Below are 26,743 nucleotides of genomic sequence, written 5' to 3'. Positions count from 1 at the left end.
CCTCTCAAACCAAGCCCGTGGTGCTTGTTTGAGGCCATAAAGTGACTTGTGTAACCTGCAAACATAATCAGGGTGAGCTGGATCAACATAGCCTGGAGGTTGCTGCATGTAGACTTCCTCCTTGAGGTGACCATGAAGAAAAGCATTGGACACATCCAGCTGTTTTAAAGGCCAATTGCAACTAACAGCAATGGCAAGGACAAGTCTGACAGTTGCTGGCTTGACCACTGGACTGAAGGTTTCTGAGTAATCAATACCAGCTTGTTGGTGAAATCCCTTTGCAACAAGCCTGGCCTTGTAGCGAGCAATAGTACCATTACTATGAAGTTTGATCTTAAACACCCACTTACAGCCAACCAAGTTAGCATGAGGAGGAGCAGGAACCAAAGACCAGGTTTGTTGTCTTTGTAAGGCTTGGAATTCTGCATCCATGGCTTCACACCACACTGGATACTTGGAAGCAAGCTTGTAAGAAGGTGGTTCAGTGTGTGTGTAATCCAGTACAGCCTTATAACAAAGTTTAGGATTGGGTTTAACAATGCCACTCTTGGACCTGGTCTGCATTGGATGGTGGACAGGAGCAGTAGGTAAAAGGGAGACGTAGATGAAGGGGTGGATGTAGGGATAGGGATAACTGAATCAGTGGAGGAAGTGGTGGAATTTGAAATATTAGGTGGAGTAGGGTCAGATTGTGGAGTGTTTATATGAGTAGAAGGTATAGGAGCATCAGTTGCATTAGAATCAATGGTAGCAGGTGCATGAACATCAGTTGCAATAGAATCAATGGTAGCAGGTGGTGAGGAATTGGTGTGAGAATTATATGGGCCTAATAAGGAGGGTTGATTTGATGCATGAAGATAGAGGAGATTGGATAACCAGAGAGCATGTGAAGTAGTAGAAGCTGGTGAGAGGGACTGGCTGACAGAGATTAGAGGTTTGGATGAAGGAAACCTTGCTTCATTGAACATGACATGCCTAGAGGTGTATATGTGGTGAGAAGAAGGATCAAAACACAAGTATCCTTTTGAACTAGGGGCGTAACCTAAGAAAATACACTCCTTAGTTCTGTGATCCAGCTTATGACTAGAGTAAGGTCTAAGATGTGGGCAGCATGCACAACCAAAAACCTTGAGTTGGGATAGGTCTGGGAAAGTAGAATACAGTCTAGACCAAGGAGAGTCAAAATTAAGGACTGAAGTAGGAAGCAGGTTGATTAAGAAAGTGGCAGTGAGAAGTGCATAGGACCAAAAGGAATTGGACATAGAGGCTTGAGACAGCATTGTAATAGTGGTTTCAATGAGGTGCCTGTGTTTCCTTTCAACTAGGCCATTTTGTTGGGGTGTATATGGACAAGAGACCTGATGGATAATACCATGTTGTGATAGAAAGGACTTAAAAACAGTAGAGGTATATTCCCCACCACCATCAGATCTGAAAGTTTTGATTTTGGCAGAGAATTGAGTTTCAACCAAGGCTTTGAACAATAGAAATTTGGAAAAGACTTCAGACTTGTGTTTAAGAGGATATAACCAAGTAAATCTTGTAAAATGATCTACAAAAACAACATAATACCTAAAACCATTGATAGATGTGATAGGGGCAGGACCCCATACATCAGAATGTACAAGTTCAAAGGGAGAGTAAGCAACAAATTGAGATTTAGGAAAAGGTAAGTTGTGCATTTTACCATGTAAGCAATGAATACAAGTTTGAACCAAAGGTGTACACTTATTCATGACAGAACTAACATGAGGAAACACAGATTTGAGAACTTGATCATGTGGATGACCAAGTCTCATGTGCCAAAGTATCTTATTGAAACTACCAGTCCTAGACACAGTATTACAGATTTGAGAAGCATGATTACAGTGTTTGGAAGACAAATGAAGGTGTGAAGCTTTATGAGGATAGATGGGGTAAACACCATCTTTACTCTTGCCTTGGTATAGAACCTTCCCCGTGGCCAATGCCTGAATGGAGAGAATGTTTTTGTCAAAATAACACCAACAATTGTTATCTTGACAGATTTTATGGACAGAAGCAAGATTGGAAGAGATGGATGGAACTCATATATATATATTTTTTTTAAAATTTATAAATATTAGTCTTTAGACACTAATAGTATTTTTTTTTTATATCTATTTCCTATGAAATATAAAAGGTATTATCAATGGGTTTGAATTTTATAGCATTTTTTTTTTTACCTATGCTACTCCTTTTTATTTTTTTACATATATGTTATGTGCATAACTCCAGTGCAATATGCAGGATTTTTATTAATAAGTAAATTAGACCGTATGATAAAATGTAAAAAGTTAATCTATAATCTACTTATTCAATACTTTGAAACAAAATGGATTGATAGAAATCTTATTTGAGTGGTTATATTTCAACCCATTTATTTTTTTAAGATGCACCGATCAATACTACAAAGACACACCAATTAATTAATATTTTGTATCAACTAAAAAATATTTTGTATAATATACTTGTACTAATTTTTGGCAGGCCTTAAAAAATAACTATGTAATAAAACAAATTAAATTAAAAAAATATCTAAAATAATTTAATTGGTCTTAAAAAGGATAAAGTTTATCTGCACACTTGGTTGTAGCCTAAAGCTACAACTCTCACTAAAAAAATTAACATTACTACATATTTTTAAAATCTAAATTGTTGAATTGTATGTTATTTGTATTCTTAACATATGTCAAATTTCATACCAATCAAATACAATTTACTATTCGATTTATAAATTTATTTTTTATGCATAATTTTAGACTACTAAAAAAACTTGAAATTTAAAAATTTGATTGATAACATAGTTATTGATCTTTTAAAAAATTTGTAAGTATGAAGGATATTAGGAAAAAAAAAATGTAATCTAACAATAGATTTGTCAAAATTTACATTTAATAAAAAAAATATTGAATGGAGTTGTAGCCTTAGACTACAATCAAATTTGTTGCTAAACTTTGTCTCTTAAAAAAAATTATGTAAAAAAATGTAGGACAAAGTTTAGCTACACATTAGTTGTAGCCTGAGGTTACAACATTGTTCAACATAATAGGGTATGTTTAGTACACTGAATGAGGATTACAATATGAATTGTAATATTTATTACTAGTAATAAAATGTGTTGTAATGTAATAACTAAACCTTTTTTTTTTTAGAATCATGTAATAACTAAACCTATTCATTAGTTTGGTTGTAAATTATAATATTAGAATGAAATTTAACATTTATTTTAGGAAATATCTTATTCATATAATTATATTTCCTTAAAAATTGTTATTTTTAAATTTAAGAAAGATATGTGATATTTTTTATGATTTTTTATTTTTATAATTATTAGATGTATATGGAAGGTTTGTTTATTTGGAGATATATTAAGTTTTGAAATTAATGCACTTACTAAGGAATAGCTAATACAACATTTTAAAGAGGAATATTTATTCCTCATTTTGAAGAATAGCTATTCATAAGGGATGACTATTTCTTGTAATAAAAACATAACCAAACTAAAGAATAATTAAACCATAAAAATAACTATTACATTACAACGCTTATTACAGTCTACTAAACATGCCATAACATTATTACATATTTTGAAAATCTAATCGTTAGATTGTATGTTCTTTACGCTTTTAATACACATGTCAAATTTTGTGTCAATCAGGTATTATTTACAATTTACTAAAAAAAGAAGAAGAAGATATTTTTTACAATATAATCTATAAACTTATATTTTATGCATAATTTTAAACTACAAAAATTTATAACTTAAACAATTTATTAATAACATAACAATTAATCTTTAATTTTTTAAAAGTTTTGCAAACATAAAGAATATAATATGAAAATGTAATACAATAGTAAATTTGTCAACATTTATTTCTAATAAAAAAAATTAAATAAAGTTGTAGTTTTAAGATACAACTAATTTTGTAACTAAACTTTTTGAAAAGATAATAAAACAAAATAAATTAAAAATATATACGTAAAACATAATTACTTTGTTTTGATTAGGCTGTTTTACCAGACAATATTTTGCCACTCTATTCTCTCAGACAGTCGCACTCAGCTTCGCTCTCCATCACCACCGGACCACGATTTCTCCTTTTTGAAGTTCCGGAGCTCCGCCGAAACAGAGTTGTTAGCTGAGACTGTCATTTGTGAAAACCTGATTTGCTTATTTGGTCTCCACGAGGAAATGGGTAAATCAAGAAGCTCTCTTGTTTTTATATCTGATAGCTTCATCAACAGACTAATAAGCCTTCCATTTCATGCTTTTGCTTATTCTACTAATAGCAGTAGAGAAAATGCCAAAACCCCAGTTCAGAATCGCAATCAGTTGTTGAAATCTGTGAGAGATAACTGCAAATGTGGAACCTTTAGGAATCTTGATCATGCCTTAGGCCTGTTTGATACAATGCTTCACGTGCACCCTTTGCCTTCCATTGTCGATTTTACTCAATTGTTGGGTGCAATTGCGAGAATGAAGCATTACTCCGTAGTCATTACTCTAATTAGAGATATGGGATCGTTTCAAATTACTCCCAGTGTTTATACTCTCAATGTTTTGAGTAACTGCTATTGCCAATTGAAACGGGTCGATTTTGGTTTCTCTGTCTTGGCAACAGTTTTGAAACTTGGTTATCAGCCTACCCAATCGACTCTAAACACTCTTGTTAAAGGTCTCTGTCTTCAAGGCGATATTTCTGGAGCTGTGAGGTTGGTAGAGGAAATGGAGAAGAAAGGGTATCAACCTGATGTTATTACTTGTGGGACGATAGTAAACGTTCTGTGTAAGATTGGGGAGACTAGTGCGGCTATTAGGTTGCTAAGGAAGCTAGAAAAAGGGGATTTTGAAACTAATGTGGTGCTTTATAACACAATCATTGATGGTTTATGTAAGGACAGATTAGTAACTGAGGCTTTGAACCTTTTATCTGAAATGATGAGTAAAGGCATTCAGCCAGACGTTGTCACTTACAATTCCTTAGTTCAAGGTCTATGCAATTTTGGCCGGTGGAGGGAGGCTACTACCTTGTTGAACGAGATGGGGCAAAGGAAGATCATGCCAGATGTGCGAACCTTCAGTATATTGGTGGACACACTTTGCAAGGAAGGGATGTTGACTGAGGCAGAAGAAGTTTTTGAAGTGATGATTCAAAGAGGCATTGATCCTAGCATAGTCACTTACAATTCTTTAATTGATGGTTATTGTTTGCAAAACAGAATGGATAAGGTAGGTAAGACATTTAATATGATGGTTGAGAAGGGTTGTTCACCCAATGTGTTTAGCTATACCATATTGATAAATAAACATTGCAAAAGTAAAGAAATTGATGAGGCAATGCGTCTCTTTCTTGAAATGTCCAACAAAGGAATGATTCCCAATGTAGTGACTTACACCACTCTTATAGGTGGGTTTTGTCGAGTGGAGAGAGTCCAGGCTGCACTAGAGCTATTCAATACAATGCAAGCTTGTGGCCAACATCCAGATCCCCAAACCTATGCCATCCTGTTAGATGGCCTTTTTAAGAATAAACTAATTGTTGAGGCAATGGCATTGTTTCAAGAGATGGAAGACAAAAGGCTGGGCCATAATATTGTGATTTACAGCATCTTGATTGATGGTTTGTGTAATGCCGGGAAAGTTATAACTGCAAGAGAATTCTTTGATAGTCTTCCTACCAAAGGATTGCAGCCTAATGTGCCAACTTACAATATTATGATCAAAGGGCTTTGCCAAGAGGGACTAATAGATGAAGCATGTGAGTTGCTTGAGACAATGGATGGGAATGGTTGCTCACCTAACGATCGCACGTATAACAAAATCATCCAAGGGTTACTGCAACATAATGAGACATCAAAGGCAACAAAATATCTCCAAATAATGGTTGACAAAGGATTTTCAGCGGATGTGACCACTGCAAGCATGTTAGTTGACATGCTGTCATCTAATCAAGTAGATAAGAATTTCTTCTAGAGTTTGTGTGAAGGTTTTATCGTTTGTCAAGATCAAGGACAACTTTCGTGGTTTACCCATCACAAGTTAATATGTAAGAGACATGCATTTGCTTTGAATAAATTTTATACTTTTTACAAGATAGTATCTCTTTCCATTCATTGTGTGCAAGAATTTTGTTGTGCACTCACTTTGTTGCTTTGAACCTATTTTTATGGATAGTTATTTCAAATACGTTTGATGTAAAGTTAATGCAAAATATTGTTGTTCTAAAATCTGGCATTTTTTGTGGTTATTTGCCCATTAGCTAGTGGAATTAACGTTAATAAATGTTCCCTCCAATTAAATTAAGTTTTGGATTTGTGTGTTAAATTTTCAATAAAATTATATATTATGCTTTAACATAAGGTATTGCAATTACTTTCTATTTCTAGGCTGAATTTATCTTAGTATCATAAACTTTCTTGAACTGTATTCACGCTTTACTTGGGAATCAGATCCAATTAGTGTAGTTTGATTTGCTTGTCAACTTGATGAAGTTGCTTCTTTGTTCATTGACTAGAAGATAAGCAACTTTGGTTGCATTGAGGTACAAAAGTAATCTGATGCTTTGGTGATCATGAAATCCAATGTTTTTGTGGATGTTGTGGTGCTTTAAAAAGTGTATTAAGGAAGAAAATTTATTTCTACTTAGCATAGAATGGAAGAAGGGCAGACGTAGGAGCTTGACTTATGGTACAGTCATATTTACTAAGATTGTTATCTTGTGGAACAAATAAGACATATGGTGGTTTTATAATTTAAGGAAAACTAGTTGCTTAATCAGTAGCTTATTTATTGTAGCAGGTTACTTAGCCATTTAAGTTTCCTCCTCAGCTTGTCTAATATAAAAGGTTGTAATTTGATATTTCTGGTAACGTAAAAGAGGAGAATTACAGCCGCACTAGCCTTCAGGTGTGTTATACAGCCCTCTTAGGTGGATAGTCAAGAATTCTAGTGTGAGACTAGGTTCCAACCATTAATCAAAGTTTAGCAATCATAGAAATTGAGCTTTCCAATTCAAACACAACCTAAATATCTGAACTTATATAGATCTGCTCCTAATCTGTTACTGCTCCCTAGATCAGCCTCAAAATCTTTAAGGTTCTGTTTGGTTGGGAGGATGGAAAATGTTGGGAGGATTGAAAAGTGGGAGGATAGAAAATATTTTAGTTTTTTCATCATGTGTGTTTGGTTTAGAGGATGGAAATATAGGAGGAAAAAAAATAGAATTACCATTATGGCCTTATTGTGATTTGAAGCAACGGGATACTGGGGTAATTTTATAATTTCATGTTCATGGCTATTTTCCCTTTATTGTGACTGTTTGGTAGAGAGGATAACATTAATAATCTTATTCTTTTTGCTTTCTTATTTACGATAGAATTCAAACCAAATGTGTCTATTCTATAATGATTGCTCTTTACTTTTAAGCTAAGACACCTATTGGCTTTTGTTGTAGGCAAAATTTGAACACAAGTCCTTTATTTAACAACAATAGACCTTACCAATTGAGCTAACTGAAACTCACATAAATAATTCATTCTAAATAATGACCTTCAAAATTTTGTGTGGACATAAAGGATCCGTACAAAGCGTTGCAGCACAGAATTCTGGTTTGTTCAGGTTCTTGAGATTCTGCAATCAATTGATAGTGGACAGAGACCTGGACAATGATGGTCTATTCTAATGATATAATGCTATTGTGATTGAATCATGGCAGCATAAAACAGAATTCAAGTTGCATGTTTCTTTCATTGAGGGACATTCGTTATATGGTTCATTTTTCTGCTTAATACCTAGATATGCCCTCAGCTTCTGAAGCTGCTGATATCCCATTTCAATTTATGTTCAATGGCCCAAAAGAAGTAAAATAGGGAAAATTCTTAAGCATTCTTGATTTGTAAATGAGTGCAGAGATAATAGATTCAAACACTTCTGAAATGCTATTCACATGGCAGTTTACATGGGTCCTTTTGACAAGTCCACTTTTTAATAGTGCATGGATTTGGTGAATGTGATGTGGTGGCTAGGTTTGCTTGTTTCTGCAGTTTCTTATATCCTTACTGAGATGTAAATTGAAATGTAACTGTAGCAAGATTGGCTGAAGTCACTAATAGGTATTTTGGTTAATTTCAATATTTGGCAATATGTCAAAGGATAAAATGAAATTAATGTAATATGTTGCCAACATTCTGAAATATATTGTAATGTGACTTCTTAGTTGTGAATTATTCCATGAAAAATATATACCAATATTTTGATGCTTAGGAATATGTGATTGGGTGGAAATGGTGGGCCTTTTCTTTTCGTTTTTAATTTATAGGTCCATATTTACTCTTAAAACTATGATCAATTTTGTGTGCTTATGAGTAAGCATGCTGTTGTGTGGAATATGGCTTCCCTTTTGCCTGATGTGAATTTTGTGGAGGTAGTGAAATGGCCACTCCTCTGAATGTGTGTAAGTATCGGAGTTTCAACTGATAAGTTCCTTTATTGCACAGCTTTGTGTATGGTTGAATGTTATCTTTGTGATAGTAGCACTATACAGAGTTAATAGATTTGCTTTCGTTTACTTGTAAAATTTGGTCTATTTTTAAGCTTTCTTGTGTTGACTTTTATGCATGACATAGTTCTTTTGCAATAAAATCCCTTATTAAAAGGAAAAATAAATGTGAGTAACCATGCTTTAATGTTGTCTATTATTAAATATGCAATGTTTGTTTTTTTTGGTGTGTATGAAACAAGTTTACTCCCAGGACTATTGAGTGGTCCAATCTAGTGAATTTTAATTTAATCACTATTTAAGGCATTGACTGAAATATTTTGAATTCACTCAAACATTATGATTGTTTTTTTTTTTTTTGGTGTGTATGAAACATTATGATTGCTTATTCTTCTTCTTGTTCAGGAAATGGGTACAGCTGCTGCTTCTTGTTCAACAAGATCTATTGTTTTTATATGCAATCATTTGATTATTGGAGTAAGGTTTCCATTTCATGCTTTACTTATTCTACTAAAAGCAGCAGCAGCAGTAGTAGTAGTTAATCAGAATTAGAATCAGTTATATGTAAGAATAACTTATGCAATCAAAATATGCTTGCTAAGCAAGGCTGGCTTCTAATTATAATCCAACCTCTCTTTTAACTCAAGTTACACGGGGATTTTTTTACAGCCAATTTAGGCCACAGCCTGCCTGTTGTTTACATGGGAAGTGTTTTATCAGCCAAACGTATACTTAGCAAGGTCTGAGATGGAGCTTTCGTAAAGGATGTAACTTCAAAATTTGGGGTGATAAGTGGCGATGTACACTCACCACACATAAGGTTATTTCTCCAGTGCAAGTGCTTTATAGGTATGCAAGGGTGTCTGAGTCGATTGATTCTCCAAGAGTTTCAAAACATTTTGTGTGTAATACATTCTGTTGCTTAGTCATCCCTTCACAAAGTCAAGATATTCATGTGGAGAGCTATGAGTAATTCTTTGTCACCAATGCAGGATTTGGCTTGTAATGGAATTCCTGTTGATAACTTGATGCCATATGTCCAGTGTATTGCCAAATGAAGAAACTATTTCCCATGCTCTTTTGTCTTGTAATGCTGCCAATGATGTTTGATCAGCTTGGAAAAATCTTCCTCATAAGCATAACTGGTACGAGACTGATTTTAAGGAGTTGGTTTCCAAGCTAACGTGTAACATCTAAACTTGACAGATCTGATCTCAGTATTTTCACTATTATGGCTTGAAAATATGGCATGGATGGAACTTTTTTTTTTCATGCTAGGAAAGCTGTTGATTCCACCTATTTGATTCAGTCCAGTGGACAGCTTTTCAATGATTTTCAACGTAAGATACGAGTGCAGGGGCAAGTGCAAGGCTTTAACCTCTGCCTGGGATTTCTCAGTACTGGCAACCTCCTTCAGATGGTGTTACAAATTGAATCTGGGATTTGCTTTCTTCTCAGACCTTAATTGTGTTGTTCTTGGTGTTATATTATCCGTGATTGACGAGGTCTGGTTGTAGCATGTTGAAGTTCAAGATTATCACGGGTGGATTCTTGTCAAAGCTTGAAGTTGCTAGGTGCAAGTGATCATCACTCCATCAACTTTGCCCGAGACGTTGGTATTCATGATTTTATCTTTGAATGTGCAAACGAAGGATTGTATGGTTTTTACAAAGAAAATAACTCCTCAAGGACAAATTATGGACATTTGGTTTGTGAAACATTGCAACTCATGAGAAGTACTAGTAGGTGCATGCTCTCCCTGGTGGCTATTGAAGGCAATTATGTGGCTATGGCGTTGGCTTTGTATGCCAAGGAGATTATTGATCCTATTGTTTGGCTTGAGTATTCATCTTTTTCTTTTAATACTATCCGAATGGTTGATGTATTTTTGCTTAAGTTATTATTATCTATAAAATTTCTAATCTTTCTATCCAAAAAAAAAAAAAAAAGAAAAAAGAAAAAACAGAAAACCCTCTTGCGATCATATCCAGTGCAACGCACTCAAGCAGCTGTCAAAGCCTTTTTATTATATCAAGATGTTTTCCAACAATCCAACGTACTCAAGTAACTGCAACATAAAACTGCTCAATATTATTATTTTCGTGTGTGTTTTAATAAATATTATTATTTATTAAAAAAAAAAATAGGGATGTTTATCCTATATTGGTTGTGTGTGTCTAGTGTTCGTTTATAGTCTCAGTTTACAATTATAAAAGTTAGACTCTTTTATAATTGTATTTTGGCTATGTAACGTATTATAAACCTGGTTTAAAACATTAGTATTACTATTTTCGTGTGTGTTTTAATAAGTATTACTGTTAAAAAAAACTGCTCGGTATTACTGGCCATCCGAATTTGGTCCACTTTTCAATTCACTTTGGTTCATTGAATCTATCCAAAAAAAGAAAAGAAACATACACTCTGGTTGAGCTTCATCAACGGTCCACATCAACTATTTGGTTCACTTCAGTCCATTCAATCCATTAAGACCATTGTAGACTGAATATGACAGAATGGGATCAATGTGAACCGAAGAAGACTAAATGGACCAAGTAGGACTATTGTAGACCGAAAAGGACTGAGGTGGATTGAATAGAAACAAAGTGAACAGAATGGACCGAATAAGACCAAAGTGGATTGCATAGAATAAAAAGGACTAAAGTAGACCGAATTTGACCAAAGTAGACAGAATTGGACCAAAGTAGATTGAATGGACTGAATATGACTAAAGTGAACAGAATGTACCGAAGTGGACCGAATAGGACCAAAGTTAACTGAATAGTACAGAATGGACTGAGGTTGACTGAATAGAACCAAAATAGACCGAATGGACCAAAGTGGATTGGATAGGCCTGAATAGACGAATAAGACAAATGTGGACCGAATAGGCCCAAATAAGATCAAATAGACCGAAATGAACCAAAAACAACCGAATCAGACTGAATAACTTGGAATGCTAGGCTGATGTGGCTTAATAAGAGCTTAGCATCAATAAATGCTACTTTTAAGCTTTTAGATATACTAGTTATTGTCTTGAGTGTTGCATGCAATTTTTTTTTTCTAATTTATAAATATTAGTCTTTGGACCGATAGTATTTTTTTTATATCAATTTCCTAAGAAATATAAAAGGTATTATCAACGGGTTTGAATTTTATAGCATTTTTTTTTTTACCTATGCTACTCCTTTTTATTTATTTATTTATTTTATATATATGTTATGTACGTAACTCCAATGTAATATGCAGAATTTTTATTTATAAGTAAATTAGACCATATAATAAAATGTAAAACTTTAATCTATAATCTACTTATTCAATACTCTGAAACGAAATGAATTCATAGATTGAGTGGTTATTTTTCAACCCATTTATTTTTTTAAGATACACCAATCAATACTACAAAGATACACCGATTAATTAATATTTTGTATCTACTAAAAAAATATTTTGTATAATATACTTATACTAATTTTTGGCCGGCCTTAAAAAATAACTATGTAATAAAACAAATTAAATTAAAAAATATATCTAAAATAATTTAATTAGTCTTAGAAAGGATAAAGTTTGTTTACAAACTTGGTTGTAACCTAGGGCTACAACTCTTGTTAAAAAAACTAACATTATTACTTATTTTTGAAATCTAAATTGTTGAATTGTATGTTATTTACATTCTTAACAAATATATCAAATTTCATGCCAATTAAATACAATTTACTATTCAATTTATAAATTTATTTGTAGGGACTCAGTTTGGATTGACCCTGAGTGCGGAGGGGTTTTTCAGCCCAATCAAGCCCAAACAATAAATTTATAGAGAGTGGGTTAAAGGTTTAGTTGCTGGCTGTCGTTCATCAAGCATGAACCTTCTTTATAAAAAATACTTAGAGTTTCTCTACAAATGGGGGGATGCTCCTCGGCCCGTGGCCGAGGAGACCCTTTTCTTCTTTCTTTTTTCCCCCCTCCATTTTACTTTACTTGCTTTTCTTATATAATCTTCATCTTCCTATCTCCTTCTTCCATCTGTTGATCATCCATTTGCCTTTCTTCTGGCCGTCCGTCCCATCAGAGGCCTTATCAGTACTCAAGTTGTTCACTCTGACCAACGTTGCCCTGCTAAGGGGTTACCTCCCCATTAATGCGGCCAGGGGGGTTAGTTGAATGCATTAAATACGAGGGTGACAGCTTACTTTGGGGTTAGTCTTTCCCAAAAATCATCCTTGTCAGGCCGAGGATAAGGAGGTCCTCGGCGTGGATCGGGAAAAGAGGTTTTCCCCAATTTAGCCTTGAATAGTCTGTGTTCCTCGGCATGAGCCTTGGGCCTGCTACCCGATGGGCCGAGGCTATCAGGCCCACGGGCCCCACATTATTTTTTATGCATAATTTTAGACTACTACAAAAACTTGAAATTTAAAAATTTGATTGATAACATAATTATTGATCTTTTAAAAATTTTGTAAGTATGAAGAATATTAGAAAAAAAATGTAATTTAATGGTAGATCTGTCAAAATTTACATTTAATAAAAAAAATTGAATGGAGTTATAGCCTTAGACTACAATCAAATTTGTAGCTAAATTTTGTTTCCTTAAAGAAAATTATGTAAAAAAAAAAAAAGTGTAGGACAAAGTTTGACTACAAATTAGTTGTAGCCTAAGGCTACAACATTATTCAATATTATTAACATTATTACCTATTTTGAAAATTTAACCGTTGGATTGTATGTTTTTTACGGTCTTAATGCACATGTCAAATTTTGTGCAAATTAGATTTTATTTACAATATAATCTATAAGTTTATATTGTATGCATAATTTTAAATTACAAAAACTTGTAATTTAAACAATTTATTAATAATATAGCAATTGACCTTTAATTTTCTAAATTTTTTACAAACATAGAGATATAAGAAAAAAATGTAATCTAATAACAGATTTGTCAAAATTTACACATAATAAAAAATATTAAATAATGTTGTAGTTTCACGCTATATCTAATTTTGTAGTTAACCTTTTTCGAAAATATAATAAGACAAAATAAATTAAAAATATATACCGCAAAACATAATTTACTTTGTTTTGTTTGGGCTGTTTCGCTAGACAATATTTTGTCACTCTTATACTCTCTAGACAGTCTCACTCAGCTCTCCATCAAAATATAATAAGACAAAATAAATTAAAAATATATACCGTAAAACATAATTTACTTTATTTTGTTTGGGCTGTTTTGCTAGACAATATTTTGTCACTCTTACTCTCTAGACAGTCGCACTCAGCTTCGCTCTCCATCACCACCGGACCACGATTTCTCCTTTTTGAAGTTCCGGAGCTCAGCCGAAACAGAGTTGTTAGCTGAGAGACTATCATTTGTGAAAAACTGATTTGCTTATTTGGTCTCCGTGAGGAAATGGGTAAATCAAGAAGCTCTCTTGTTTTTATATCTGATAGCTTCATTAATAGACTAATAAGCCTACCATTTCATGCTTTTGCTTATTCTACTAATAATAGCAGTAGAGAAAATGCGAAAACCCCAGTTCAGAATCGCAATCAGTTGTTGAAATCTGTGAGAGATCACTGCAAATGTGGAAACTTTAGGAATCTGGATCATGCCTTAGGCCTGTTTGATAAAATGCTTCACATGCACCCTTTGCCTTCCGTTGTCGATTTTACTCAATTGTTGGGTGCAATTGCGAGAATGAAGCATTACTCCGTAGTCATTACTCTATTTAGAGATATGGGACCATTACGAATTACTCCCAGTGTTTATACTCTCAATGTTTTGATTAACTGCTATTGCCAATTGAAACGGGTCGATTTTGGTTTCTCTGTCTTGGCAACAGTTTTGAAACTTGGTTATCAGCCTACCCAATCGACTCTAAACACTCTTGTTAAAGGTCTCTGTCTTCAAGGCGATATTTCTGGAGCTGTGAGGCTGGTAGAGGAAAGGGAGAAGAAAGGGTATCAACCTAATGTGATTACTTGTGGGACGATAGTAAACGTTCTGTGTAAGATTGGGGAGACTAGTGGGCTATTAGGTTGCTAAGGAAGCTAGAAAAAGGGGATTTTGAAACTAATGTGGTGCTTTATAACACAATCATTGACGGTTTATGTAAGGACAGATTGGTTACTGAGGCTTTGAACCTTTTATCTGAAATGATGGGTAAAGGCATTTAGCTAGACATTGTCACTTACAATTCCTTAGTTCAAGGTCTATGCAGTTTTGGCCGGTGGAGGGAGGCTGCTACCTTGTTGAACGAGATGGGGCAAAGGAAGATCATGCCAAATGTGCGAACCTTCAGTATATTGGTGGACACACTTTGCAAGGAAGGGATGTTGACTGAGGCAAAAGAAGTTTTTGAAGTGATGATTCAAAGAGGCATTGATCCTAGCATAGTCACTTACAATTCTTTGATTGATGGTTTTTGTTTGCAAAACAAAATGGATAAGGTAGTTAAGACGTTTAATATGATGGTTGACAAGGGTTGTTCACCTGATGTGTTTAGCTATAACATATTGATAAATGGACATTGCAAAAGTAAAGAAATTGATGAGGCAATGCGTCTATTTCTTAAAATGTCCAACGAATGAATGATTCCCAATGTAGTGACTTACACCACTCTTATAGGTGGGTTTTGTCAAGTGGAGAGAGTCCAGGTTGCACTAGAGCTATTCAATACAATGCGAGCTTGTGGCCAACATCCAGATCCCCAAACCTATGCCATCTTGTTAGATGGCCTTTGTAAGAATAAACTAATTGTTGAGGCAATGACATTGTTTTAAGAGATGGAAGAAAAAAGGTTGGGCCATAATATTGTGATTTACAGCATCTTGATTGATGGTTTGTGTAATGTCGGGAAAGTTATAATTGCAAGAGGATTCTTTGATAGTCTTCCCACCAAAGGATTGCAGCCTGATGTGCCAACTTACAATATTATGATCAAAGGGCTTTGCCAAGAGGGACTAATAGATGAAGCCTATGAGTTGCTTGAGACAATGGATGGGAGTGGTTGCTCACCTAACGATCGCACATATAACAAAATCATCCAAGGGTTACTGCAACATAATGAGACATCAAAGGCAACAAAATATCTCCAAATAATGGTTGACAAAGGATTTTTAGTGGATGTGACCACTGCGAGCATGTTAGTTGACATGCTGTCATCTAATCAAGTAGATAAGAAAATTCAAGAATTTCTTCTAGAGTTTGTTTGAAGGTTTTATAGCTTGTCAAGATCAAGGACAACTTTCATACATTTACCCATCACAAGTTAATATGTAAGGGACATGTATTTTCTTTGAGTAAATTTTATACTTTTTTCAAGATAGTATCTCTTTCTGTTCTTGTGTGCAAGAATTTTGTCGTGCACTCATGTTGTTGCTTTGGACCTATTTTTATGGATAGCTATTTCAAATATGTTTGATGTAAAGTTAATGCGAAATGTTGTTGTTCTAAAATCTGGCATTTTTTTGAGGTTATTTGCCCATTAGCTAGGGGAATTAATGTTAATAAATGTTCCCTCCAATTAAATTAAATTTTGGATTTGTATGTTAAATTTTCAATAAAATTATATATTATGCTTTAACATAAGGTATTGTAATTACCTTCTATTTCTAGGCTGAATTTGTCTTAGTATCATAAAAATTTCTTGAACTGTATTCACACTTAACTTGGGAATCAGATCCAATTAGTGTAGTTTGAATTGCTTGTCAACTTAATGAAGTTGCTTCTTTGTTCATTGACTAGAAGATAAGCAACTTTGGTTGCATTGAGGTACAAAAGTGACCTGATGCTTTGGTGATCATGAAATCCAATGTTTTTGTGGATGTTGTGCTGCTTTAAAAAGTGTATAAAGGAAGAAAAATGATTTCTATTTAGCAAAGAATGGAAGGACTGACGTAGGAGCTTGACTTATGGTACAATCATATTTACTAATCTTAGATTGTTATCTTGTGGAGCAAATAAGACATTTGGTGGTTTTAAAATTTAAAGAGGACCAGTTTTTTTTTTTTTTTGGTAAACTAAGAGGACCAGTTGCTTAATCAGTAGCTTATTTATTGTAGCAGGTTACTTAGCCATTTAAGTAACCTCCTCAATTTGTCTAATATGAAGGGCTGTAATTTGATATTTCTGCATAGTTACTTAGCGACTTCAGTTGATCCTGCTACAGTTACATTTTAATATCCATCTCTTACTTGTTTCTGCAGTTTCTTATATCCTTATTAAGATGTATATTGAAATGTAACTGTAGCAGGATCAACTGAAGTCGCTAATAGGTATTTTGGTTAATTTCAATATTTAATAATATGTCAAAGGATAAAATGAAATTAATGTAATATGTAGCAATCATTCTGAAATATATTGTAATGTGACTTCTTAGTTGTGAATTATTCCATGAAAAATATATACCAATATTTTGACGCTTAGGAATATGTGATTGGGTGGAAATGGTGGGCTTTTTCATTTTGTTTTTAATTTATAGGTCCGTATTTACTCTTAAAAATATGATCCATTTTGTGTGCTTATGACTTCAGCAAGGCCTGAGATGGAGCTCTGGTAAAGGATGTAACGTCAAAATTTGGGGTGAATAGTGGCGACCTACACTCACCACACATAAGGTTATTTCTGTGGTTTAAGTGCTTTATAGGGATGCAAGGGTGTCTGAGTCGATTGATCCTCCAAGAGTTTCAAGACATTTTCTGTGGAATACATTCTGTTCCTTAGTCATCCCTTTAAAAAGTCAAGATATTCATGTGGAGAGCTATGAGTAATTATTTGCCCCCAATGCAGGATTTGGCATGTAATGGAATTTTTTGTTGACTTGAGGCCATATGTCCAGCGTGTAATGTGTTGCCAAATGAAGAAACTATTTCCCATGCTCTTTTGTCTTGTAATGCTGCCAATGATGTTTAATCTGCTTGGAAAAATGTTTTTCATTAGCATAACTGGTACAAGACTGATTTTAAGGAGTTGGTTCCCAAGCTAACATGTAACATCTAAATTGGACAGATCTGATCTCAGTATTTTTGCTATTATGGCTTGAAATATATGGTATGGATCAAAAAAAAAAAATTTTCATGCTAGGAGAGTTGTTGATTCCACCCATTTGATTCAGTCCAGTGGACAGCTTTTCCATGATTTTCAACATAAGATAAGAGTGCAGGGGCAAGTGCAAGGTTTTAACCTCTGCCAGAGATTTCTCAGTACTACCAACCTCCTTCAGATGGTGTTACAAATTGAACCTGGGATTTGGTTTCTTCTGAGAACTTAATTGTGTTGGTCTTGGTGTTATTATCCATAATTCACAAGGTCTGGTTATAGCATGTTGAAGTTCAAGATTATCCATGGTGGATTCCTGTCAAAGCTTGAAGTTGATAGGTGCAATTGACTCCAACTTTGCCCGAGACACTGGTATCCATGGTTTTATCTTTGAATGTGCAGACGAAGGATTGTATGGTTTTTAACAAGAAAATAATTCCTCTAAGGCCAATTTGTGGACATTTTGGTTTATGAAACCTTGCAACTCCCGAGAAGTACTAGTAGGTGCATGCTCTCTACCTGGTGGCTATTGATGGCAATAATGTGGCTACGTTGTTAGCTTTGTATGCTAAGGAGATTATTGAGCCTATTGTATGGCTTGAGTATTCACCTTTTTCTTTTAGTGCCATTTGAATGGTTGATGTGTCTTTTGCTTTAGTTATTATTATCTACAAAATTTCTCATCTTTCTATCCAAAAAAGAAAAAGGAAAACCCCTCTTGCGATCATATCTAGTGCAACGTATTCAAGCCACTGTCAAAGCCTTTTTATTATATCAAGATGCTTTCCAACATACTCAGGTAACTACCAAATAAAACTGCTGAGTACTACTGGCCACGTGAATTTATTCCAATACAGTTCATTCGGATTAATTTGGTCCATTAAATCTATTCAGTTCATTTCGGTCCGCTGCGGTCTATTTTGGTCCCCTTCCATGTAAGACTTTGTAACTTTTGAATTTATCCCAAAAAAAATAACATATACTTTTGTTGAGCTATGTCAACGGTCCACATTAGTTCATTAAGTTCCTTTTAATCCATTTGATTTATTTCAGTTCACCGCTCTCTCTCTCTAAGACTGCAGCTGTTGAATCTATCCAAAGAAAATAAAACATACACTCTTGTTGAGTTACATCAATGGTCCATATTAGTTCATTCGATTCACTTCGGTCTATTTCATTTATTTTAGCCCGTTCATCCATTGCGGACTATGCTGATCCCCCCTCTCTAACTTTTGAAGTTATTCAAAGAAAAAGAAAAAACATATATATACTTTCTTGTAAGCTACCTCATCAGTCTACTTTAATTTGTCCGGTCACTTTGGTTAGTTCAATTCATTTTGGTTTATGGGTCTACTTTGGTTCCTCTCTCTCTCTAACTTTTATCCAAAAGAGAGAAAGAAAGAAAAAAATTACCTTACCAATTAATTAAATGTTATTTTTTTGAGATATTTAATTATTTTTCTTAAAAGACCCTGTAACCTGTTAAATTCATAAATTGTTGATGTAAAAACTCGAAGAGGCACACTAAAGGAAAAAAGCTCAAAGTTCAAACCCGGCTTTTGATTCCGGATCCGGTTCTTCTCTCACTGATTCAATTGTGATATCTCTTTCTTGTCCCTCCCCGCCACGACGCCTTCTCCTTTGAAGAGTTTCGGAGCTCCACACAAACCAAACTCGACCCGAGTCTATAACCTGAATACCAGATTTGCTGCTCCTTCTTCTTCTTCAGGAAAATGGGTACTGCTACTCTTAAATCAACAAGCTCTCTTGTTTTTATATTCAATCATTTCATTGTTAGAGCAAGCCTTCCATTTCATGCTCTTACTTATAATTATTCTACTCTTACTCTTACTCATGCTCAAACTAGTACTATTAGTAGTTGTAGTAGTAGTCTTAGAGAAAATGTGGAAAGCCTTAATCAGAATCAGTTATTGGAATCTGTGAGAGATCAGTGCAAATCTGGAACCTTTAGGAATCTTGATCATGCCTTAGACCTGTTTGATGAAATGCTTCACATGGACCCTTTGCCTTCCATTGTCGATTTTACTGTATTGTTGGCCGCCATTGCAAGAATGAAGCATTACCCAGTAGTTATTACTCTATTTAAACAAATGGGGTCATTAGGAATTGCTCCAAATCTTTTTACTTTGAATGTTTTGATCAATTCCTTCTGCCATTTAAACCGTGTAGATTTTGGGTTCTCGATCTTAGCAAGAATTTTTAAACTTGGTTATCAGCCAAGCCAAACTACTCTAAACACGCTTGTTAAGGGGCTGTGTCTTCAGGGTAAAATTAATGGGGCTGTGAGGTTGGTAGATGAAATGGAGAAGAAAGGGTATGAACCTGATAGATTTACTTGTGGGACGATAGTAAACGGTTTGTGTAAGATTGGTGAGACTGAGGTGGCTATTAGCTTGCTCCAGAAGATGGAAAAAGGGAATTTTGTACTTGATCTCACTGCATACAACACAATCATTGATAGTTTGTGTAAGGATAGATTGGTAAATGATGCTTTGAAACTTTTGTCTGAAATGATAAGTAAAGGCATTAAGCCAGACCTTGTCACTTACAATTGCTTAATTCAAGGTGTATGCAATTTTGGTCGGTGGAGGGAGGCTGCTACTTTGTTGAATGAGATGGTGCAAAGGAAGATAATGCTAGATGTGCATACCTATAGCATACTGGTGGACACATTTTGCAAAGAGGGGAAGCTAAAAGAGGCAAAGGATGTTTTTGATGTGATGATTCTAAGAGGCATTGAGCCTAATATAGTCACTTATAATTCTTTGATTGATGGTTACTGTATGCAAAACAGAATTTATGAGGCAATCAAGGCATTTAATATGATGGTTGAGAGGGGTTGTTCACCAGATGTTGTTAGCTATAACATATTGATGAACAGGCATTGCAAAAATAAAAGAGTTGATGATGCAATGAGTCTTTTTCATAAAATGTCCAACAAGGGAGTGACTCCTAGTGTTGTGACTTACAACACTCTTTTAGGTGGGTTTTGCCGGGTGAAGAGACCTCAAGCTGCACTAGAGCTATTCCATAAGATGCAAGCTTGTGGGAAACATCCAGATTTTCAAACTTATGTTGTCTTGTTAGATGGCCTTTGCAAGAACAAACAAATTGCTCAGGCAATGGAATTGTTTAAAGAGATGGAAGACAACAATTTAGACCATAATATTGTGTTTCACAATATCTTAATTGATTGTATGTGCAATGCCAGAGAACTTTCGACTGCAAGAGAACTCTTTGATCACCTTCCTGCCAAAGGATTGCAACCTAATGTCTCAACATACAATGTTATGATCAAAGGGCTTTGCAAAGAAGGACTAATAGATGAGGCAAGTGAACTGCTTGAGAAAATGGATGGGAACAATTGCTCTCCTGACGATCGTACGTATAACAGAATCATCCAAGGGTTCCTAAAACATAACAAGACATCAAGGGCAGTGAAATATCTCCAAATAATGGTGGATAAGGGTTTTTCAGCAAATTCGACCACTGCAACTATGTTGGTTGGCTTACTGTCATCTAATCAAGTAGATAAGAGCATTCAAGAATTTTTTCAAAAGTTCGTTTGAAGGTTTTGCAGTTTCTCAAGATCAAGGACAAATTTCGTACTTTTACCCATTAAAAATCAATCCGTAAGTGATGTGTATTTGCTTCAAATAAATTTTATACGTTCTACAAGATCATATTTCTTTTCATTTATGTGTGTAAGACTATTTGTTCTGTTAAATGTTTGATGATTGTTCATTCCTCTAACTATTTGATCTTTCATTGCAAGTCATCGTGCAATCATGTTGTTTCTTTGAGCCTATTTCATATATATACATTTTTTTAAAAATTTGGCCTAAGTGAAGTTAGTATTATGTGTTCTCATAAAGTGTGGCATTCTTTGTGGTTGTATCTATTTATATATATATATATGTTATATTTGATTATAAAATTAAAAAAAGTAAAAAACCAGATAGTCTCTTGAAGTTAGTTTCGTGTATTTTTATTTATCCATATCTTTTCTTTCCCCTCATTCTTTATTAGTGGGTCATATGGATATCGTATGTGTAACTTTATCCCTACTTGCAGTTAAAAATGAGTGTTGAAATCATATGAATTTTCCTCTTTTGAATGCTTTGACATTGTAGTAGTAATAATTAAAGTTATCTACAAGTCAATTACATGATTTGTAAAATCAATTTCCCCTATATTAGGAACAACACTTCTTCTACCACCCTTCAACACTTTTGGGAATTTGCCTCTTTCAAATTCTTTATAATAACTTTAGTTTATGCATTATTCCAAACTTGAACTTTTTGTTGAAATTAATAACATATATACCCTTGTTCATCTTATAGAATATAAAGGACCTAAATTTTTTTGTTGTGTTACATTGCTAATTGTAAGCAAGTAGCACATTTAGTTACTCACCATGTCAGAGTTTTGTTGAAACTTTCTTGCCCATAATAATATTGCTCATTGAATGCCTAGGTTGGATTGAGGAATGCTATGCTGCTTTGCAAACAAGTAGGATCTTCCAATTGCATGAATTTTGCTGAAATCACTGATACACTTGGTCTTCACCCCCTCTGTCAACAAAACCACTAGCATGTTGACATTCTCTCATGTTTTACCATATATGGAAAATTCAGTATCCAATGATTGAGGCCATTTCTATAGGGTCTATTTCCGTAGCACATGTGCCAGCAAAGGGCTTGTATGAGGGCTAGACTGGCTTTCCAACAATATTGCTAACAAGGTTAAGCTCTAATGTTATGTTTGAACTCATAACTGATAACTTTCTATATCATTATGTGATTGTTATCTAAAATTCTCTCTATTTCTTGGTTCTTGCAGGCTTGGGAGATCAGTAAATCTTCAGTAACCTTTTTATTTATTTATTTATTATATATTATTGTTAAATTTTTAGTAACCTTTTGGAATGTAGTCTATGTCAAAGGGGATATTACTGTTGTTATGTGCATTTATGTTTTGTAAATTAATAGTGTCCCAAGGGCTGAAAATCTGTCTATATGTTTAGATCATTGTCAATATATAATAGAAATTGGCTTTTGGCCATGATTCACAATTTATAGATGATTGATCCAACCCTTTTTATATTGAGTTCCTCTTGTTTTTGGTGCCCCTTCATTGTATATGGTTGAGATATCTTGTCTCCTCCCCTAATTCCCCATTTATGATTAAAAGGTAATTCTCCTTTGTGGTAAATGCTATGAGTACTGGAAGATCAATTGGTGCTTATCTTTTCTAGGTCACCAATATCTTTGGCTGGAATGGTATTTATGGTAGGTAGTAGTGGTACCCCAGTTTCTTGGGCTTCAAAATAGTGCTGTTGGCCTAATTTTTTCTTCCATTGTGGATCATCTTTTAATGCATAAAGACATTCAAAAGATTTTCCATATTAGTTTAGAGTAGTGATTTTTAATCTTTGTACAAGCGACTCACTCTTCTACTTGAATCATTCTTGTGCTTTGAAACCCATTAGGATTTTGGTGAATGCTGAGGGTATTGGCATGCTAGCCTTAATTGACTAATCAGTAGTTGGATAAATCTAAATGGTTAGGGATCTTTATTAAATTTCTGATAAAAAGAATTATCTCCCAAACGTGGGGAGAACATGTTTCCTACAGCACCAACTACCATTTTTTAATACTTGCACTTGCTTTTAGTATTTGATCCCATTGGTGGTTTTCAGTTACATCTAGCATGCATCGCATTAATGTGTTAGCATAGATGTGTTAGCTGCAATTTGGCCTTTTCCTTGATGATGCAATGTTAAGCAAAGTTTTTCTTGAATAGATGGGCCATTATGCCCATGTGAAACAGTAACGCATCTACGAGGGAAGTTTAAGTAAACGGTGCCAACAGTGATCACCCATTTAGAGCTCAAATGGGGTAAAATTGGTCACTTTTATCTCTTATAACTAGAGTTTCACTCCTCTTCTTTGTAGCTCATAGTACAAGAATTTGACAAATATCTAGGTTGAGGCACGAAGATCTGACCATCTGATATTGATGGCTGACACTGTTGAAAATATGATGTTGATAGCCATTGTTTAGCTTATGTGAGACAGTTATTATTCTACTGTTATAAGAATATTTTGATCTAAATTCAATGGGTTGACACCATTGAATTGTAATGATATTTAATAGGATTGATCACCTAATTAGTATCTATGATTCTAAATAACATATGGTGGGTCTCAAGCTTAATTCAATGTTTACTGTTGATATGATTTAAAAATGTACGCACTAATTTTTCAGTTGTGCTTGGAGTTTAAATATCATTCAACAATTTCTTATTCCTTGACATACTTGATGTTAAGCTCTTTTGGAAAGTAAAACATCAAAATTTGATGATTTAGGATGCATTCATTTGTCTTATGCATTTCTAAGTGATAACATAATGTGAAACTTGTATCTGTGACTGTAGGAAAAAGAAACTGGGTTGCTGATTATTTCAAGAAATAACAAAGGCTCCTTGAAGGTTGTTTGGGTATGCCCTGTTCTAAACACTCAGAAAATATATGGTTGCTGTTTTAAATCAATATTCTTTTCTAACTGGGTTACAAACTTATTCATGAATGTTGTTTGCGTATTAGGCTTTAGCAAATGAGAATAGTAACACTTTTCACAGATGGTGCTGCTATTTTTAAATTGATTATCAGTGGCTATTGGTTTAACTTTAGTTTAAATTAATGAACAGTTTGATTGCAGTGAGCGGTAGAAGCCGGTTATAATGAGTTATTGAAGCAAGCCATGGATCTCCCACCATGCCATGGTTTCATAATTTCAAATAGTTAATTGGAACTGACTTGGGGTCATTCAGTAGTATTTAACTTCTGGTATATTCCAAAATGATATCCAAGCTATTTCAATTTCTGTCTCTACAAGAGGCTTTTTTCCTTATTTTATATGTTGTGCCATGATAAGAAACATGCCTAAAAGCAGTTTTGTTTGTGGAAAGAAAATTAGAGTGAATGACAAACATATTAGAATGAGAATCAAGAAGACTATTTTGTGTGACAATGTCTTCAACAAATTGAGGAGTCAAACAAACTAGGAATCACTTTGGACAGACTCGTATGGCCTCATGTTTTGGAGAATTTTATAATTATATTAAAATTGGTTATTAATTGAATTATTGGGATTCAAGTATGAAAATAAGTCTTTATAAAGTAAAATAGCGACAATTAGTAGCATTTTTTTTTTTAATGCTAAATATATCTGAATACTAAAAACTTTGTGTGTTTGGTTAGTATTAGGTGTAATAGCTTTAAAGCACATTATAACTGTAGTTTGGTAAATGCTCCAACTTTCTAGCTCTTTAATACAAAAGTTCTATTATTGCTAAACCTCTGTAGCATAAAGCTCTAATTCCAACAGAAATACCAAATGAGCTCTTCAGGTTAAATGCTACTGGAATGGCTCATTCCTTGATTGCAGGGTTAAACCTTATGAATTCTGGTGCTGGAAGAGTATAGGGCAAGGATATTGATCTTACAGAAGCAACATGGAGAGTTGGTAAGGGTGAAGCCATTGCTAGTAACAGTAGTGCTTGGTGTAAAGTAAGAGGTAAAGGCATATTGAATAATTTTCCTGAATGCTCTGATAGTTCATGCCAGCAAGAGGTGGAGAGTGGATTTAATTAACAGAAACAAACCTCGATGTGTTCAAGAAATCTTGAAGATTTCACTGCCTAGAATGTGGCATTACAAGAGAAGCTGATCTATCCTTTTAAAGCTCATAATAATATGAAGTTTGGAAGAGCTAATTCCTTCTCTGTAGACAGAAATTTTTCTTCTTCTTTTTTAAATTTGAAAGGTTTGTAATCAGGCACTGCTTGTTAGAGTTGAACCGACAGGGAAAATTTCTACAGATACCACTCTTGAACATATCATCATTTCTTGCCCTTAGCTAGAGCTTTATGGTTTGAGTTTGACTTAGATATTAATATCAAAGCTATCACTTATAAAAAGAGAGAAGATATTATTATCAAAGCTATTGTATGAAGTCTATATATCAACGCCATTCATAGAGCAGTGGGTAATAAAACAGGTTACTGGGGTATTGAGAATTGTGAGGAATATATTGATTTTCATTCTTTTTTGCAGGAAACTTGTGAAACCTATGTATGGCATTTCAGGAATATATAGAGGTCTGTTTTGTTATATAATATATATTTTTGAATTATTTTATTAAAAAAATTCTTTTGAAAGTTATTTAGTTAAATAGCCTTATTTGGAACTCAACTTTTGAAAGTCAAGTTTTTCTCACTCTAATTACACCGTTGATGATGCCTTCACTGTTAGCTACTCCTCCTTTTATAGTGTCATCTTAGGGTTTCTGGGGTACATTGATTCCCTCTATTTGCTCTCTTGAGTACCAGAACCAATGTTGTGTCAGCAACATTGTGGCTAGTTCCTTCCTCATTCTTCACTATTTCCTCTTTTGAGATTCCCTTTTCAAAAGCCCCTAACTGACTTTCCATTCTGGGGGTCCTAGAGAGTTGACTTTGATCTTTCTTTTCCAAAGTTTCTAGATTCCACCTTTTCAAACCACCTTTTGGTTGTCTTCCCCTTTGTCATTTTCCCAAATGGGCTGATTCCTTTCTATCAAGCTGAAAGATCCCAGCCACCTTCTTTCATGGTCCATCTTCCTAGGTTCCCCGAGGTACCAAACCTTTATTCATGAGTTTGTTGGTTCCCAAGTCTTCTAATCTTTTCTGCATCATTGAGTGGTTGATGGGACATGTATGCCCTTGTTCTTCGTGTTTCTGGGCATGCCCCTTGAACTGTCTCAGTCTCAACCTGGCCTTGCTACACATCTCGAGGATCCTAGGCTCCTGGAATCCCCAAGTATCCTGGTCTAGTTTTCTTCCCGAGCTCCTCAGCGATTTTCTTACTTTTGTGGGCTAGGCTGGACTTTTTCTTTCCTTTGTTTCGTGAGGTCCAAAGCTTGCCCATTATGGACTTGGGTTCCTTCCTATGGACCTTAATGGATTTGGGTCCCTTCCTCCTTTTTTATTGAAAGCTCTTGGGCTTTGATACAACATTGTGATATTTTGGACCTAACACACATAATCCTATTTTAACATCATATACTAGTCTCATGGCACACACTTCACGAGTGCTTTGAGTTTTTTTTTTTTAAAGTGTCATAATTT

General features: G+C 34.4%; 2 protein-coding genes, 1 long non-coding RNA gene and 1 pseudogene across 3 annotated transcripts; all 4 read left to right on the top strand.

Annotated features, from left to right (window-relative positions):
* The first annotated feature begins 1,619 nt into the window (after positions 1–1,619).
* Positions 1,620–6,114, top strand: LOC112015794 (putative pentatricopeptide repeat-containing protein At1g12700, mitochondrial). Its single transcript, XM_065770292.1, has 2 exons — positions 1,620–1,669; positions 4,030–6,114. The coding sequence occupies exons 1-2, from the start codon at positions 1,620–1,622 to the stop codon at positions 5,993–5,995; spliced, it is 2,016 nt and encodes a 671-aa protein (XP_065626364.1). The 3' UTR covers positions 5,996–6,114.
* A 2,497-nt stretch (positions 6,115–8,611) lies between these two features.
* On the top strand, positions 8,612–10,045 carry LOC136066275 (uncharacterized). The gene is made up of 2 exons (XR_010627723.1): positions 8,612–9,368; positions 9,512–10,045. It is a non-coding gene; the product is annotated as an uncharacterized LOC136066275 (long non-coding RNA).
* A 3,698-nt stretch (positions 10,046–13,743) lies between these two features.
* LOC112015791 (pentatricopeptide repeat-containing protein At1g12775, mitochondrial-like) lies at positions 13,744–15,293 on the top strand (annotated as a pseudogene).
* On the top strand, positions 15,123–25,493 carry LOC112015792 (putative pentatricopeptide repeat-containing protein At1g12700, mitochondrial). The gene is made up of 5 exons (XM_065770291.1): positions 15,123–15,719; positions 19,242–21,203; positions 22,048–22,315; positions 22,414–24,073; positions 25,024–25,493. The coding sequence occupies exons 1-2, from the start codon at positions 15,297–15,299 to the stop codon at positions 21,138–21,140; spliced, it is 2,322 nt and encodes a 773-aa protein (XP_065626363.1). The 5' UTR covers positions 15,123–15,296; the 3' UTR covers positions 21,141–21,203; positions 22,048–22,315; positions 22,414–24,073; positions 25,024–25,493.
* The last annotated feature ends 1,250 nt before the right edge of the window (positions 25,494–26,743 follow it).

This window comes from Quercus suber, unplaced genomic scaffold (genome assembly GCF_002906115.3).
Source record: "Quercus suber isolate HL8 unplaced genomic scaffold, Cork oak 2.0 scaffold_29, whole genome shotgun sequence".
Classification (NCBI taxonomy): domain Eukaryota; kingdom Viridiplantae; phylum Streptophyta; class Magnoliopsida; order Fagales; family Fagaceae; genus Quercus; species Quercus suber.
This window is presented reverse-complemented; position numbering and strand designations above follow the sequence as displayed.

What these genes read in the sequence shown, in the direction of transcription:
- LOC112015792 (XM_065770291.1), top strand. Translation starts at nt 15,297, where the DNA reads ATGGAAGAAAAAAGGTTGGGCCATAATATTGTGATTTACAGCATCTTG. An exon ending in AAGAATTTCTTCTAGAGTTT is followed by an intron (nt 15,720 to 19,241) that starts GTTTGAAGGTTT and finishes CCGAGTCTATAA; the next exon opens with CCTGAATACCAGATTTGCTG.
- LOC112015794 (XM_065770292.1), top strand. Translation starts at nt 1,620, where the DNA reads ATGTACAAGTTCAAAGGGAGAGTAAGCAACAAATTGAGATTTAGGAAA. An exon ending in AAATTGAGATTTAGGAAAAG is followed by an intron (nt 1,670 to 4,029) that starts GTAAGTTGTGCA and finishes TGTTTTGATTAG; the next exon opens with GCTGTTTTACCAGACAATAT.